This window comes from Stylophora pistillata, chromosome 14, assembly GCF_964205215.1.
Source record: "Stylophora pistillata chromosome 14, jaStyPist1.2, whole genome shotgun sequence".
Lineage (NCBI taxonomy): Eukaryota > Metazoa > Cnidaria > Anthozoa > Scleractinia > Pocilloporidae > Stylophora > Stylophora pistillata.
The window spans coordinates 14292003-14310003 of NC_142532.1; the positions used below are offsets into that span (position 1 = coordinate 14292003).

The 18001-nt window shown below is 38.5% G+C and overlaps 1 protein-coding gene and 1 long non-coding RNA gene across 3 annotated transcripts; both read left to right on the forward strand.

Annotated features, from left to right (window-relative positions):
• The first annotated feature begins 524 nt into the window (after nt 1–524).
• Nucleotides 525–2823, forward strand: LOC148716686 (uncharacterized). The gene is made up of 3 exons (XR_015995168.1): nt 525–735; nt 1620–1791; nt 2690–2823. It is a non-coding gene; the product is annotated as an uncharacterized LOC148716686 (long non-coding RNA).
• On the forward strand, nt 2704–14290 carry LOC111334205 (prolyl 4-hydroxylase subunit alpha-1). Of its 2 annotated transcripts, none has more exons than XM_022939899.2 (12): nt 2704–3254; nt 5564–5904; nt 6526–6577; nt 8202–8413; nt 9563–9733; nt 10194–10264; nt 10830–10929; nt 11258–11311; nt 11414–11479; nt 12758–12826; nt 13346–13442; nt 13725–14290. In XM_022939899.2, the coding sequence occupies exons 1-12, from the start codon at nt 2915–2917 to the stop codon at nt 13793–13795; spliced, it is 1644 nt and encodes a 547-aa protein (XP_022795634.2). In that variant the 5' UTR covers nt 2704–2914; the 3' UTR covers nt 13796–14290. The 2 variants fall into 2 exon arrangements, with proteins under 2 accessions (XP_022795634.2, XP_088600681.1); XM_088744555.1 differs by having other exon boundaries at nt 2719–3254; nt 9683–9733.
• The last annotated feature ends 3711 nt before the right edge of the window (nt 14291–18001 follow it).

The following is an 18001-nucleotide window of genomic DNA, read 5'->3' on the forward strand; positions in this document are numbered from 1 at the left end:
TCTAGAAGAAGAGTTTATAAATAAATAATAACAGTGCTGTTAAATTTCCATTTGTAATTTTTCGATTTGCACGCTACGACGCTCACAAAAAAGCTAGTAAACTCTAGGCAGGAGCGAGGGGAATTTGCCAATCGAAGAGTAATACAATCTATTTCTTTGTGATAGAATTTTAATCTGCTGTCGCTCCAGGCGTAGCTGGTTAAAATTCTTAGAACGACAATCGCTATTCAGGTTCTATCATTATATTCTCCGGCAATAATTTTCGGATAATTTCAACCAATTTATTAAGATTATAGGTTAGCTGTGGGGAATTTCCGTTGGTTGTGAACTCTGCTGGTCGAAAGGAATTTTTTCCGCCAGAATTAGGCGTATATTTCGGTTTAAACTCTGCAAAAGAGGAAAAAATATAATCAGGTGTAGTTTACAGCGGCACAATAGGTGTTCAAGCCTGCCTGCCGGGTACTAGGAAAACTCTAGAAGTTTAGTGAATAAAACATGAGTTTTAGCCAATTGATTTTTAAATATTTACATGAAAATAACTTTTAATTACAGGTCATAAAGAAGACAGAAATAAGATTTTTTCTTTTTATTTATCTTCTCCGGCTCAAAGACGAACATTATCATCGCTTCGCGAGAAGCTAAACGTTTCATGCGAGATGACATTCGTTCCTGGCGAGAGGGTGCAAAGCTGCACCAATGGAATGATGGAAGACTGGCCGCACGCGTCCAGAGAAAGTAAGATAATCAATTCACAAAGATCTCTTTGTTGGCGTTCATCCATATTTTTTTAGGGCATACATAAAGCGTGCGCTGATGCCTCAGGGATATAGGTAAATTCAAGCACTACATATCAATAATATTGATAGCAATACTCAAGCAAGGCCAAGGAAATTAATACCAATGTCCAGAGGAAGAAAGGGAAAAATGAAAAACTTGCAAATGCGAAAAATGCCCATTTGTCATTTCCTCCCTCAGCGATGCTAGATCAAAATGGCATCACGCAATCATTGCGTGACAAATTGCAAGTAAAAGAATCCCTCTGCTAGCTGCTCCAAAGCGTGGGCGTTTCCTTGACAACCAGGGCTCAATGAACTCACTAGGGAATTTAAGCAAACCACGAACGCGACGGCAACGAGAACGTGGGAAAACAATAGATCTAATTGGCAGAACAATAGCCCAGCACGTGCGTTTTAAAACTTTGTACATTTCTTAGCCGTCCTTTGCAAAACAACAACGTGAAATCACCAAAATTTGCGTCGTCTGCGAACCGAAACCGCGTCGGCAAATTATTTTAATTTACATTTGGATCTTAACGCTACTTTTATGCATTATGTTGAGTTTGAGGTCTGGCGCCATATGAGACGGTAAACACATGCAGCCATTTTCGAAATTCTAGCGAAAAGTAGAAACTCATTTTTTAATCGACGTCTTCCGTGGCGTTGCCGTCCTGACTGCTTAAAGTCTCTAATGTGATCGAGGGGTGATATTGTGGGGAGAAATGAGATGTTGGGCACCAGCGCACTTAAGTTTAAAGGTTTCACCCTCGGACGTACAAGGGAGAGGGGGACTGGTACTGGATGCCACCCTTCAGTTTTAATTTTTTAAATTTTTATGAAAAGGATTTTTATCTGGGCAACTGTCCACTCCAGTAGGACTAAACTGAATGGCTGCTACCGGCTGTCAGAGAACTCTTTCGCAGAAGATAACTGGGTGAACCGCACGAGGACCTCAGTCTCTGCAGACGAGTGGAACAGAGCCAGTGAAAGACAAAGGGCGGTTGCAGTTGCTAAGGTAACGGCTGCTAAATAAGTTTTTCATTAATCGACCTCCAACGTATCCAGTGCACCGGCTCTTTGGCCAAATATTTACATCCAGTGCTAGTGAACTTTCAGTGTATGGACGGTCAATGTTCTTCCTGAAACTTGGAAAGGGAGAAAATTCACTAACGAGGAGGCTGGCCCCAATAAAAATGTAACGGTTCGGCGAATGTCTGCAACTTGAGATGATATTCGATCTCCCTGCTAAAGTCGCCTGTTTCGTGTGTATAAAGCAGATATGTGTTATCAATTCCTATCTCAATGGCTGTCTGTTAACATTTTCGGCGAACAACTAATGGACATAAAGTGCACATAAGTTATATACAAACCTTATTTGTTAATAACTACTTCAAATTCTGAGCTAAGAGTATATCCGCGAACTCCGGAATAGCCCAGCAGGGAAGGACCGTCTCTTAAAAATAAAAGCATCATCCAAAAAAATCTTTAAATATTTGTAAAGAAACGCGACGAAAGTCGATGGACAAAACATAGATCAAATAGAGATCTTAGAATTTTTATCAGTTTACTGCGTGACGAAGCACTGAATGGAGTGTAAATGAAAACCAGTTGTGAGCTGCGGAATCCGCGAACCTCGAACGCACATCCACAACTGATTTCGTTGTGAATAAAAGGGATTTTTATCGTCTGCATCTAAAAGGAAGCGACTGTAATAGTCGTTCATTGCACAACGCATGAAGTTTGGCACGTACGAACCACATCAATGGTCTTTGTCACATCTTACTCTTTAATTATTAACGAAGTGGCTTTGACTGGTCGACAGGTACCTTGACAGAGAAGAATGCGTTACCAACTACATTTGGTCTTCATTTGTTTTGAAATGTAGATTTACATGTTTTTTTTTTTTTCTGAAGTTCTGTTAGCAGAAAGAAAGAAAGAAAGAAGCGAAAAAATCTTCGGTGGATGAAAAGCATGGATATCAGATTAGAAATGACATGGAAATCCTCGATCAGTTTCAAGATCCCTCTTGATTGTCTCGAGCATGCGTGATTCGTTGTTGCGAATACACAAATGCCCATTCACGACCGCTATCCTTGTAGTTATTCATCGATAAGCTGCCGCTACGTTTCGGATACGTTATGGCAGCGAGACATTTGCTCCTCACCGCTCTAACCTATTTTATAACATCAAATACATTTGTTCAGTCGGAGATATTCACGGCCTTGTCCCATGTGGAGCGGTTGATAAACATAGAGATGGAACTCACTGACGCGCTGGAAGAATATCTCATCGAACAAGAATCACGGCTTAATAGATTGAGATCTTTCCACCAGGATCTGAAGTTGGTGATGGATCAAGCAAAGTATAATAGGGAGGCTTACATTGGCCATCCAGTGAATACGTATTTAATGATCAAACGGCTTGTGAATGAGTGGAAACCACACGTGAAGGCGATCCAAGAGGAGGGAGACGCTGAAGGTAAACCAGTTAATTTATCAAAAAATAAAACCTTTGTACGGTCAGGTCGACCGCAGTAGTGCTAATAGTCATGTAAGCCACTAAATAACTGCGAAGACGCCAGTTCAACGCGAGCGATCGAAGAGGATTCCGTGATTTAGAGAAGGCGTTAAAAGAATACCCGCGAAGAATCGCAGCTTCTGTTTGTGTTACAAGACCAATAACAACCGAGCGAGGAGAACGTGCGATATTTCGCTGCTCAGTGAAAGCAATTTTAGCTATTTGCTCTCTCGCTTTTAGCATATACTCGTCAGTAATTGAAATAAGTGATAGAAAAAGTAGTTTCTCCATAATGAATGGTGTGAATGGACTTCCATCACCGTCATACTTGGATACAACACTAATAGTCGTTGACAGAAACGCTTCTGGGGTCAAACTTGCGGATTTTTTTTTTGCAGTATTTCTCAATTTTCTTTCCTGTTTTCGTCGCCATCTAGTTGCTTATCCTAAGATTGAAGAAACTTCATCTTGGCTTATTTACCTAAATTATTAGCACACTGTATGTTTCGCTTATCTATTCACACCTTTGATTACCACCGGATCAATTCAAAACGCTACATTGAAAGGAGATCTTGAATGTTCTCTCGTTGTTCGATGCAGATGACTTTTCCGGTGATTAAATTTTTAAAAGATGTTTTGTAGTCATAATGAGTATTTTAATCGGAAAGGCAACAAAAATAACCAATTAAGTGGGAATGGCTTTTATTCATATTTGCGTGAAAATGATAATTGACTGTGATTTTCAGAAGGTCTGGCAAATAAATGTCCTAAATTGATCACAGTTTGAAATTAACTTCGTCCATTACCTCTTAATTGTATTGGGTCCGGACCTTTTTTAATGAGGGAACTTTTATTAAAAGTGAATAAATTGTCGTGATTCTTAGCGAAAAGTTATCAATCTAAGTTATTTTTAGTGCCTTTTGACACTTTGGAGACTTATTAAGACTCAACCTAATACATTATGTCTGTGTCACAAAGAACAGTTGTAAACCAAAATAAGATATTCTTTATTTTGATGAGTGTAATAAACGCACTACTTTTGCACAGTTTTTCCTCTTACCAGCAAATAAAATCAACGTGAAGAAACGTTCATTCTTTCTTGCCTTAATAATTATTGTTACTAATAAAGTAGAACTAAATCAAAGAGGCACCATTCATCTGAGACATTAGTCTTCGTGTTCAGTATAATTTAACCATATTACGTATAGCTTATTTTAAAAGACCGCCAAAGCGACTTATTTTCGAACTAGGAATATTGAATGATTTATTATTTTTTATTGTTTGACTGATCGCGCATTTGATGTTGTTATATCTCTCAAATTAAAATTTTCATGTAAAGATGAAATAAACAATTTTTAAGAATCGAGTTTCCAGATGGGATTTGAACCCACGACCCTCCGTGATCTAGTCGGACTGGAACCGCATCACGCGGCTACACAGCCAAACATCAGCTAGCGCATACAAGTTCACTAACAGCATCACGCTGTCACATTAAAGCATCACATGCTTTAAAGCATCACATGCAGCCAACCAGCCTCCAAAGTGAGCATGTAAAGATGAAATAAACAATTTTTAAAAATCGAGTTTCCAGTTTCGAGTTTGAACCCACGACCCTCTGTGATCTAGTCGGATGCTCTAACCGACTAGATCACGGAGGATCGTGGGTTCAAATCCCATCTGGAAACTCGATTATTAAAATTTTCAATTTTTTTAAAAATTTTTTTGACTTTTAATTCTTCAAGAAGCCTTTGTTCTGCGGGAAGAATGTTGAACACCGGACGTCGATTATCCGGATTTTTGATTATCCAGACTTCTTCTCTGGTCCCATTTTTTTCATGAAAATTAATGAGCTTTGATCTTCAAAACTTTAAGAGGTAAAAAATTCAGAGAACATGTTTAAAGTCAGGAAAAGTGCGTTTAAAACAGGGCACTACTTCCTCTGCTTTCAAAAGATGGGGAGCTCGGAGAGTCGTTAAAGCAGACTTTTAGAATAAAAAATGTGTTATCTTTACGTGTTATCTTTTATTCTTTTGTTTACATTATTGTCTCATTAATATTCATATTTTCGATATTTTATTTGATCTTAATTTAATCTTCTCAAGAATGAGGGTGAATAAAGTTGTTGTTGTTGTTGTTGTTGTTGTAGTATCCGGACTCTCGATTATCCGGACTATTTACCCAAGTCCCAACGAGTCCGGATAATCGAGGTTCCACTGTAATAGTGAATAATAATTGGCGTGAGTTGTTTGTAAGCTTTTTCTCTCCATTAGGTTTACTCATCGACAAGTTGGAGGGCTATCGCGAACACATTCCCGGACAAGACGACTTGGAGGGAGCCATGGCCGCCATTAAACGTCTACAAGATGTCTACAACCTTAAAGCACAAGACTTTACTAGAGGTAAATACAGTATAGTGACTGAATCGGGCTCCCTGATAACTGCTATGGACGCATTTAAATTTGGCCGCGGAGCGTATTTGTCGGAAGATATGGAGAACACTCGGCAATGGATGGTTGCTTCGTTACAAATATTGGACCTGGAACCTAATAACCCAAAAGAGAAACCAAGTCGATTCTCCGTGCTAGATCATCTAGCCTGGACCTCTTTTAAGGTGACTATGTCGACTAATCTATTCTAGAGACATTTTGATTGGCTCTCAGTTAGTAAAACGTAGCGAAATAGTAAACGGCGCGGTAGTTGCAGCACAGCGCGGGCTCGACCCGACCCAAGCCCCCCTCATGGTTATACTACTCCGCTGCGATCGCGCATTCTATTATCGCACTTCGCTTTGCTAATTGAATGTCTGGAACAGAGAAAGCACAATTGGGGACGGGGGAATGGTTACTAGCGGTGGGGTGACAAATGACTCAATATGTGATTCACTTTCATTAGCCTACTTATTCACTCGACTTAGTTTACAAAGCCACCAATTGTAAATTAGCAGTGCTTTGTTTATAGTTTTTAAGCGTTTCCAAGTGCTCAAGAAATGCTGAACAAATTTGGCTGTTTAGTGTGCGAACTGCTTTTTATTTTCATAATCTTCGCACCCTTTTATGTTAATTCTTCGTGCCAAAATGGCTTTAAATGCTGTAATTTGCATGATCTGATATATTTTTACCTATACAATGGAGTCATGACTACTCCGAAACGTCGGATTTTATCGATCGTTTTTACCGTTTTTCTGACTTAGTTTACGATTTTTATTTACAAAAGTTTTTTTTTTTTCTTATAGCTTGGGGATGTGAAAAGTGCGATAAATTACACCCTAGAGGCCCTTAAAGTCGGTAAGTGAATGTACTCTGTCAATCCTTAAGAGATCTGGGATTGCATTAGTTCTGCTTCTCTTCGTTCACTAAATGGTTTAGACAAATGTTATGCGTATTTTGCCTCATAGAGGTATTTTTCTTACACTCCTAGACAGTTGTTATTTCTTTATTCCTGGCTTTGATTTCTTAATACAATTTACTGCTATCGAGGCTAGCTCAACTCAACTTTGATTGAAAATGTTGTTCAGCAACTTATAAGGGTGTCACTAACTAAGCTGTCAATCTTCATGCATCGTCATCGTTTCCATCTTAACTAGCGAATCACGTTAAGTTACGTGAAACAGTTCCTGTCATTAACTAAGATGTCAATCTTCATGCATCGTCATCGTTTCCATCTTAACTAGCGAATCGCTTTAAGTTACGTGAAACAGTTCCTGCATACTAAGTATGTACCGCTCTTCAGGCTGTTTTCTTTAAATTGTTTTGTTTCTACTATACTCGCTGTTGTTTTAACAAGTGCTTGTCATCAATTCGCAATCGAAGGCGCTTTGAATTGGCTTGTTTTTCAAGCTCATCCAAAAAGCTCACGCTGAGACCAGTAAGATTTTAGATTTGTCATCCGTAAAGTAAAATTAAAAAAAAACGCTGAAAGTAGTTTTTTTTGTCAGTTACCATTTGTGCCCCTTTTGTGAAATTGAACGGATTAATAGATAAAAAGATTTATGAGGTAGAATAAATATATGAAAATCATATATTGAACTGCGGTATTTGATACGTATGATGCACGATCCTCGCAGTAGATAGCGCTATTTAAGCAATAGCGAAATTAAGACCTGAAAAAAATCAGGCCTGTACGGGACTCGAACCACTGACCTCTGCGATACTAGTGCAGCGCTCTAACCAATTGAGCTAACAAGCCAACTGAGAGCAGGCCGTTAAGTTGATTCGTAATGAACCCGTGAAAGTGATAAATGAGGTAGAATAAATATATGAAAATCATATATTGAACTGCGGTATTTGATACGTATGATGCACGATCCTCGCAGTAGATAGCGCTATTTAAGCAATAGCGAAATTTAGACCTGAAAAAAAATCAGGCCTGTACGGGACTCGAACCACTGACCTCTGCGATACTAGTGCAGCGCTCTAACCAATTGCCTGCTCTCAGTTGGCTTGTTAGCTCAATTGGTTAGAGCGCTGCACTAGTATCGCAGAGGTCAGTGGTTCGAGTCCCGTACAGGCCTGATTTTTTTCAGGTCTAAATTTCGCTATTGCTTAAATAGCGCTATCTACTGCGAGGATCGTGCATCATACGTATCAAATACCGCAGTTCAATATATGATTTTCATATATTTATTCTACCTCATTTATCACTTTCACGGGTTCATTACGAATCAACTTAACGGCCTGCTCTCAGTTGGCTTGTTAGCTCAATTGGTTAGAGCGCTGCACTAGTATCGCAGAGGTCAGTGGTTCGAGTCCCGTACAGGCCTGATTTTTTTCAGGTCTAAATTTCGCTATTGCTTAAATAGCGCTATCTACTGCGAGGATCGTGCATCATACGTAAAAAGATTTATATTCATGCAGATTAGTGTCGAGGCGTAAACGTTGAGCTTAAACTCTGATACTTTTCCTATTTCAGTGCCTAATCATGATCGATCTTTGACAAATCTTGGCAACTTTAAGGAATATCAAAGGCTTAATGGCGGAGATAAATCTCAGAAACCTAAAGAACAGGAACGAAAATTCAGTTATCTGGCGACGAAGATTCCTCAGTCGACACTGAAGAGCTTTGATTGGTTTGAGGAGAGACGTATTTTTAAGAAATTGTGTCGAGGAGATCCAATGCCGCGTGTAAGTAAAAGAATTAGCAATACACGACGAGTTAAGCGAGTATTGAGATATTCAGGTGGGTTTGTCTTTGAAAAAGGAAGCTGAAAAGTGCAAGGGCCGTGTCGTTGATTCGGAGGAGAATTCTGTTTAAATAGAGTAGTAGAACAAAGTAAAAAGGAATGAGAAAACTGGGACGGTGGAAGATTGTGGAGATTGGCATTGACTTAAAGTGACTAAATTGAAAAATGTTCAGAAGAAATAAGGCCGCTGTGTTAAAGGTCTCAACTTCTTTAAACATCGTGTAATATGCCTTATTTCATAATACCTTGAATTAGGAATTCAGCGGAAGCAAAGCTTCAGTCGTTAATAATTCTAGAGACCGTTTATACAAAATAATTTTCTTATCTTAAGCGTTGTACAAAGTGAGAATCTGTTCCCTAAGAGGATTCTAATCCCAGACCTTCGGTTTTCGAATTCGTGATCCTATATTCTGTTGCTGAATTACAGAAATTTCCTTTTGGTTCGCCAGGTCATTGCTAGTTTCATCATTAACCCTTTAGTTGCCCTGAATGACCAAGACAGAATTTCTCCTTACAATATTGATACAATATCAAGCAGACAAGTGATGAGAATAAAGAAAAATAACAATTATTACTTGATGCAATACCAAATTCTCTGATTGAACATCATAAGAATAGTATTGCAGACAGTTAGGAGAATTACGAATGAGATTTTGGGAGCGGAAGGGATAATGAGGAAACAACTACCTGTATTCTATTGGGATCAATACTGTTGACACTATTATGTGTGTAAGTAGAATAAGTTATGTCCTAAATATTAGTGAATAAAGGCTGATAGTCTCGAAAGAAACTGTTTGGGGCTGCGTCGGTGGGAGTAACGAAATAATTTGGATATATCAACAAAGTTGAAGTGGTAAATTGGCCACCGTAACGATTACAAAAGCTGACGTTTCGAGCGTTAGCCCTTCGTCGGAGCTTTTGTCGGAGCTTTTGTAATCGTTACGGTGGCCAATTTACCATCTCAACTTTGTTGATATATCCAAATTATTTCGCTAAATATTAAGTTCTGCTGGGAAAACAATACTTTTTTTACAACAATCGAAAAGCGCGTAAAGCCTTTCTGACATTTTGTACCTTCTGTTTTTTTCAGTCCCCTCAAAGCCCAGAGAGACTCAGATGCTATTATAAGACAGGTCACCCACTCTGCACTATCAAAAGGTGTCCTATCGAAGTTGTCTTCACTAACCCAGACATCATGATTTTCCATCAGATCATGACCGATGCTGAGATCGATAAAGTCATAACAATATCGAAACCTTTGGTAAGAACGTTACGGGCGTTACGTAACGTACTTCTACTGTCGATTGACTTTTGTTTTCCTTGCTCTCGTTCGAGGTCAAAGTTATTCATGGCAAAAAAATTACCATTTTTTTTTTTAATTTAAAACTCATTTTCATGACAAAAATTATACGTTTTGTTCACTTTTTTTTTTATCTAACTACTCGTTAATATTGCGTGTTTTATTCAAGTTCCTTCGGTAGAGTGCTGGAGCGGGCGAGACATAAATGTCAAAATTAGGATTGTCAGCGTGTGAACCTAGCATGCTTTGTGTGTAAAGGTTGGCAACTTACTTCCAAATGTGGAAAATATTCTGACCCCATACTAAATTTGCTAGGTACAAAAAAAAAAAAATAGATATTTTTCATTTCAGGGGCAATTTAAAAAGCAGTCAAGTTTTTAAATCTCTCTTTTTGCTAATCTTTCATTCATACTTTCCACAGTTAAACCGGGCGACTGTTCATAATCCAGTAACAGGAAAATTAGAGTTCGCTCATTACAGGATAAGCAAAAAGTAGGTATTCTGAATGATACATCATTCTTAAAATTCTTTCTTCCACAATCATGTTGCGTATACGCACTATGGTCTATGGGGAAATACTGTTTTTAAACATAAGTTAATTATAAATGTCAAATAATCGATTATTTCTTGTTGAATTTTGAAGCTGTGGTCGTAATTTTATTAATTCGCCCTCTTTTCAATTTAAGTCGCTTAACAAAACCATGTTATCGAAGTTGATTTGCTTTTCTTAATGCGAGATTTGCGTGAAGTCGGAAGTGACTCATCATTACCTCGGTGGCTATAAGTAAGAACTGACTTAAAAAAGAATGATTATATGGACAAAGGGTTGAGTGAGGCTTGGTTGTTGGAAACTGAATGGTCAGTTTGGCGTTATTTTGCAAGGGAGAGCTCGTTAGTCGATGTCACTCAGTTTCGATTTACCGGCTAAGGAAGTTCTGTTCAGTTCTTGTATTATTTACGTCTTGAAAACGTTCTATGCTGGATTTAGGTCGTTGTCTTCATCTGATAGTCGGAGTCGGATATTTCATTCTCACTTCTGAATCACTATCATTTCTAGTTGTTGGTTAAGCGGAAGACATGATCCACTTATTGACCGCGTCAACCGACGGATGACAGCGTTGACTGGACTTAACTTAGATACTGCTGAGGATTTCCAGGTTTTTTTCACATTTTACATCTTGTGTTACTTAGAAGAAATACTCTTTAAATGCTTTATTTTAGAGTGGAAACATGTTGCATTAAGGCAGATAAAAATGCTTTGTTAACGGACGATTTGTTCAAAACTATTGGAAACAAGGGACATAATTTTTAGAATTAAGAAAAAAATATGATTTATATATCATTATTGTCAAAGCAATGGGGAGGCGTAACAATCTTTAGTCAGGCTATGGAATCCGGGATGAACTCTAGTCCTTACGCTATTTTTTTTCCCATTTTTTCCTATTTGTGCGCCAAAGTAAATATTCAACTCATTTTGTCCTGCAGGTGCAAAATTATGGATTAGCAGGACATTACGATCCCCACTTTGACTTCTCAAGGGTAAAATGTTGTGTTGATTGATGTCTCTTGTTTTTTCCACTCTTGCGGTTCTCATGTAATCTTTTTATGCTCAATGCCTAAGATATCTTTTGCTTTGCGTAGGATCTTCAGAATTCCTCATTAGGCCAACTTGGAACAGGAAACAGAATAGCAACAGTTCTTCTTTATGTAAGTGGTTTGTTTTACGGATTATCCAATTGCTTATCTTTCAGTCACTTTCTACAAATGTTCTGAGATGAGCTAAGGTCTGTGAAGGTAGCGGCACTTAAAGGAACAGAAAGGGGCAATCAGGGTGTTGTTTTGGATCTTTCAATATCTCTGAAGCAGTTTTTACTTTTAGAAGGATACGAGAGTCTGTTATTCCAAACGTAGTCAACTGAGACAGACTAGATAACAGTTAATACCCTAAAATAAGTGTTTTTATTATATATCCCATCCGGCCTCGCCCGCGCAATCCCATAGAAAATCATGGCAAAAGCTGACGTGCACAGTGCCAAACGGTTTGACGTGAATAGGCGTAGAAAAAGTCGTCCGACCCTGCTGTCCTCACGTCACTAATAAATATTTACACTCTCTACACTGATATCTCTACTAGGCCTTTCCCGATTGCACTGAGCACCTTTTGAACACTTTTTGGAGTTTGGGGCTCTATTTTGCATTTAAGCACTTTTTCGCATTTTGGGCAACATTTGAGCACTATTTCACATTTCGAGCGAATTTCGAGCAACAGGAGAAAATGGACCTTTTCCAAGAATAGGAGATTTAAGGAGTTTATTCGCCGTGTTTTCCCTTTTTTATTTTTTAGGAAGAGTGATAGCATAGCAGCGTAAGATTCAGCGAGTGGGCTCTTAGGCTACCCTACTCTTGCGCTCTCCCGAAAACGAACGCCTGGTCATAGGTTAATTTGGGTGTTGTTACTACTGTTGTTGTTAATGATGATGATGTTTTCTTTCATTTGCTTAGCAACAAAACTCTAGTCTATCTTGCTTGTATGAGCTTTTTATATGTTTGCTGTTTGTATGTTCTGTCTCCTGCATCTATTAATTAGTTAATTTGGTCAGGCAGGGGACGTTAAAGAACCCACTCACGAGATTACTGATGTGGTCTGGCCTGTTTACTGGGAATTGGGGGGGAGGGGGCATCTTCAAATAAGTTTCCTTCGATTGTTTGTAAACTGCTGATGCAGTCCGGCCAAAGTCCCCCGCAAAGTGTTGTGATTTTCATTTGATCATATCCACATGTTAATTTGCGCAATATAAATATTAAATTATTATTATTATTATTATTATTATTATTTATAATTAATCACCAAAGTTGGAAGTAATCATTCTTCTTTCTTCAATCAATAGACCTCTGTTCATCAACATGACAGAGTTACTCAAAATTTTAAGTACAGTTTTCTATCAAACGACCTTGAACTCTTTTTTCCTTGAATTACATTTTCAGATGAGCGACGTGGAGGCTGGAGGCGCAACTGTTTTCCCCTATGTTGGAGCCAGGGTTATGCCCAGTAAGGTACGAATAGACATTTGAATTTAAAATTTGTTAAGAGTATTTCTTAGTTTTTATATGAACTATTCGAGAATTCTGATAATGCTCAAAATTGGGTAATTTCAAGGTGATCCACGAAATCTCAACTGCATGAAACTTAGATTACGAGCAGTCCTTTCTTCTAGGCGGTCTGTCGCGCGAGTAAGAAATAAAAATAAAAAAATCAGCGCGAAAAAAAAAAAACACAAAGAAATTGATGTTAGCGCGCCGCGTGAATGTCTGGGAGTGTGGCGCACGAAACTGAGTCAGAGAATTGCTGTCCGCGTTGGGGTTACAAAGCACAGCTATGATTGGCTATTGTCCGGAAATCTGTTCAAGAGGATTTTTGCTTCTTGTGCTCAACCGAGCATACAAATAATTGTTTCATCTTTTCCTCTTTCTTTATCGTTTTCTTTTTGTTTTTGTGTTTGTTTTGTTTTGTTTTTGTTACCATTAGCTGCCAAACTTTCCGTCAGGTTTTAGTTTTACCTCTTTTTTTTCCAGGGGGACGCGGTATTTTGGCACAACTTACTGCAATCGGGAGAGGGAGATTATCGAACACGTCACGCCGGCTGCCCGGTTTTAAAAGGCTGGAAATGGGGTAAGATTCAGTTGTAACTCTACACAAATAATCGTCGTAATTACCTATGCTGATTACCGAAGTTACTTGCAAATGTATTTGTTTTGTTTTTCCTGTACGAAATTGATGAAAACAAGAGCTGCCTTCTTCTTTCTTTCACCCAGTGCTTTGAATTAAATTGCCAAACTTTTCTACTTAAAATATTTGAGCAATATAAAGCAAATTTGCAGATGCCCGCTACTGAAGTATCCAGTACTGTTTCAAGGATTTTGTTGTTGTTGTTGTTGTTTTTTTTTTTTGCAGTATCGAACAAATGGATCCATGAAGCTGGAAACGAGTTCAACAGGCCCTGTGCTAAATCCCCGCACGTGTGAAAGCTTCTTTATGGGGACCTTCGAGACTATTAGAGGACATGAACTTCAATTCCTTTCAAGTTTCACGAGCTTTCCGGACTTATTTCTGCTGGTCGGGTGTAAAGGAAGCGAATTTTCGTAAATACTTTGCTTAATGAAATTGGAATATCGACTTATATTCTACTGACGTTAAGGCTATGTATATTTTTATGAGTTCTGGATTGCTTTTTCATAATGGCAAGGCATAATAAAGTATCGAACTAGTTCGAGGAGATTTTTGTAATTAAAAGAAAATATGGATTTTCAATTGTTGCCTGAGAATATGCAATTTAGCCGTAAGTCATTGCCGCGTTGCTTAATGTAAAGGAAATACAAAATGTTACTTTAGTTAGCTGGAACTTCGACTCAGGTTCTAGAACTTGGGAAAAAAAGTGAAATGGGACGAGAGTGCAGTCTCAGTACAATCTTAGCTTTAAAGTAACAACGTAACTATAGGAATTAAAGATGGAAATATAATATGAAGTCTGAATTGGACGATGTTTGCGTGAATGGCGCTTTTCCACCTCCGTTAAATTCATAGCATAATTCAGGCATAAACATCAGTAAAAATTGCGACTACCAAAATTACTTGTTATAAACGTTGGTCCTCTTGAGTTTAGCCACATAAACAGAAATCTGACAAAAAAAAAAGAGAAAAACTTGAAATACCTTGCTCAATTATGCTCAAATGAAAGCGAAGGCCAAATAGGATGTCAAAACGCGAGAACGACACTACACCCTTAATAAGGTTGGAGAAAGTATTCTCTCCAAAATCATCGGCTTGAACGTGACGAAGAAGGTTCACGTTAAACAAAGGAGGATCGTTAATTTTGCGATCCACACATGTAGACATGTTACCATGGCAAGAAATAGTTCCACGAAAGAACTCATAACTAGGTCACCATGTGATTCTTACAAAAGGTTTCGTTACACTTGAGTACAAAAAGAATTGCTTGATGTTACCAACCTAATGACTGGCCAAGGGAAGATCCCCTCATTGCCTAGCATAATCCAGGCATAAATATTCATCAAAGGATTATTAATAATCACTGAAGTATTTTCTTGAAGAACATCGGCGTGGACGCGACGAAGAAAGTTCACGTCAAACAAATGAGCGTCGTTACAAAACATTTTGCGATCGCACACTAGTAGACATCTTGCCATGGCAGGAAATAATTTCATAAAAGAACTCATAACTAGGTCACCAGGTAATTATTCCAAAATATGTTGTTGTACTTGATTACAAAAGAATTACAAAAGAATTAAAGCCACAACGGCTGGAACCGCTAAGTAACTCATCGGAAAAGGGCAAGTTTGTTGTTTAAAAAATATTCGTGAAGGCAGCAAATGTATTTTCGGCCCAAAACGATCCTAGCAACTCTACCTTTTCATCAGGAAAAGTATGAGATGGAGCGCGAATGGCTTTGATGTTGTTCAACACAGTAAACTTGGAAATTGGCGAAGTGCACTTCAAGTTGAAATACAAGAGATTATCAAAAGAACGCCAAGTAATGATACAAATGAGTAACTGTTTCGATTACATGTATATTTTAAGGGAATTCTCCTCAAAAAACACGTTTCCTCATTTTTATTATTGTAAACATCATCGTCGAACAGTAAGTATTTATGGAAACGTGATGCTATTCTCCTTCAATGACAACAACAATATAGTGTTATAAAGTTTTTCAGATCTTTTATTTCACCATTACATGTAACTATTACAATAAACCATTACTAGTCAGGTGTGACGACCGAAGTCAACTTCGGTTGTGTATCTTAATAGATCCTTAGTTGGGTTTCATATGGGGTTATAGGCTTCCCCTACCCTGTCACCTTGAAAATTTAGTTTCCCGGGAGACCACGTCTCCGATCACGTAAATCACATCTTCGATTGCCGTATTGCCAGCATGGTTGTTCTGATAGTGTAGTGGTCATCACACCTGACTAGTAACAGGGGGGACGTGGGTTCAAATCCCGCTCAGGGCTAATTTTCTTTTCAAACATTTATTCTATTTTAGTGGGATTATTTGGGTTGTATAGGGTCAGGGTTTCCCTCGTATGCAGAATATATATATATATATATATATATATGCACTGATGAGGCCCAGAAGGCCGAAACAGTACTGTCTGCAGTTAGATATAGCTCTTTGGCATACAAAGCTTTGCTTTCATGTCCAAATTGAGCACTCTAACTAGGATGAGTCATTGCTCTGCAATTGCGCATGCTCGCTAGTGTACTCTAGTTTGAGCACTCTGGCATGACTTAGACGATACCACAAAGGTTGGATCGTTTGGGGTGACCATATTGGTTCTCCTCCATCCTAGCATTAGCACTGCACTGATGAGGCCCAGAAGGCCGAAACAGTACTGTCTGCAGTTAGTTATATATATATATATATATATATATAGAGAGAGAGAGAGAGAGAGAGAGAGAGAGAGAGAGAGAGAGAGAGAGAGAGAGAGAGAGAGGGATTAAACTTGGTGTCCGTGAAACAGTGCTCGATACAAATAGTAGAGCGGGTATAATGTGTGGTAGTCGGAAAAAAACAACTACATATACATCCCTACAGACCTGTTTCGTGGTTGCCCACCGTTACATGTAACTATTACAATAAATCAGAGTGCACTTAATTCGATATGTACGCACTGCCTCTGATTCAAAAATCTATTTGACTACCCATTTTCCGGCCTCGATGTAGATGGGTCGATGTAGATGGGTCAATGCGACTTTGACTGTAATCGTTTTTCAGGCAGTTGCCTGATGATTGCTCCTGATGGAGCATGAAACTCTGAGTAGCAAAAAAATGTCTTGGACCAAATAACCTAATTCATTGCGGACAATATTATATTTTTTAATATATATTTTATTTATATTTTGCTATGCCTGAAGAGCCGCAACAGCGGTAAAATGCGTAGTGCAAAAGCAAAGAGAAAGAAAGAGAAAAAGAGGACTTTCGTTTTTCATTTATTTCAGTATATATATATATATATACACAATTATTTAGGAATAAAAATTAAAACTTGGTACTACAGATCTGTTTCGAAAGGATTAAAAGTCCTCTCTCGTCAGGTGGATAAGACACTAGTTGGCTAACGATCCTTTTAAGTAGGTGGTTTGATTAGCCTTATCAAATATTTAGTTGAGTGCCGACACGCACTCGCCGCCTGATTAATCCAACCAAATCAGAGTTAGGCAAAGTAAGCAAGCAAATCCTTGATAAGATAAACAAAGCCGTCATCGATAAGACCAACGTTCATCAATGGAAAAACACAAGAGCGACCCTCGACTGGTTCATCAATATCCCTAACAAAGACCAACACTCGTTCATTGCCTTCGATATTGTAAACTTCTACCCGTCCATTTCACACAAGCTTCTAAGCGACGCCCTATCTTTCGCCTCTTCCTATACCGACATTTCCGCGGAAGATAGAATAATTATTTTCCACACCAAGCAATCCCTTCTATTCAACGACAACACCCCATGGAACAAAAATCATTCAACAACTTCATTTGATGTTACAATGGGCTCGTACGACGGTGCGGAAACCTGTGAACTAGTGGGATCGTACTTACTAAACCAACTTTCAGAAGACATCAGAAAACAAATAGGCTTGTACAGGGATGACGGCCTGGGTGCATTCCAGCAAACACCGAGAAGGATCGAAAAAATTAAAAAAGATATTTGCAAAGTGTTCAGCACCAACGGCTTAAAAATAACTATCGAAGCAAACAAAAAAGTGGTCAACTTTCTCGATGTCACTTTGAACCTAAACAAAGGATCTTATGAGCCATATTCAAAGCCTAACAACACACCTCTGTATGTGCACCGTGATAGTAATCACCCACCTTCCATCCTAAAGAACATTCCCCTGGCGATCAATAAAAGGCTTAGCGAAATTTCATCGGACAGAGTATCCTTCGACAAAGCAGCACCTATGTATCAGCAAGCGTTAGAGGCAAGTGGCTATAATCATCAATTAAAATTTGACACAACAACTAAAGACCAGAGGAGTGCAGAAGGGAGAGGAAGACACCGAAATATAACTTGGTATAACCCACCTTTTAGAAAGAACGTTGCCACTAACTTGGGAAAAAAAATTTTTAGGCATCGTAAAAGAATCCTTTTCGCCAGGGCACTCGCTAAGAAAAATTTTTAATAGGAGCACTTTCAAAGTAAGCTATTCGTG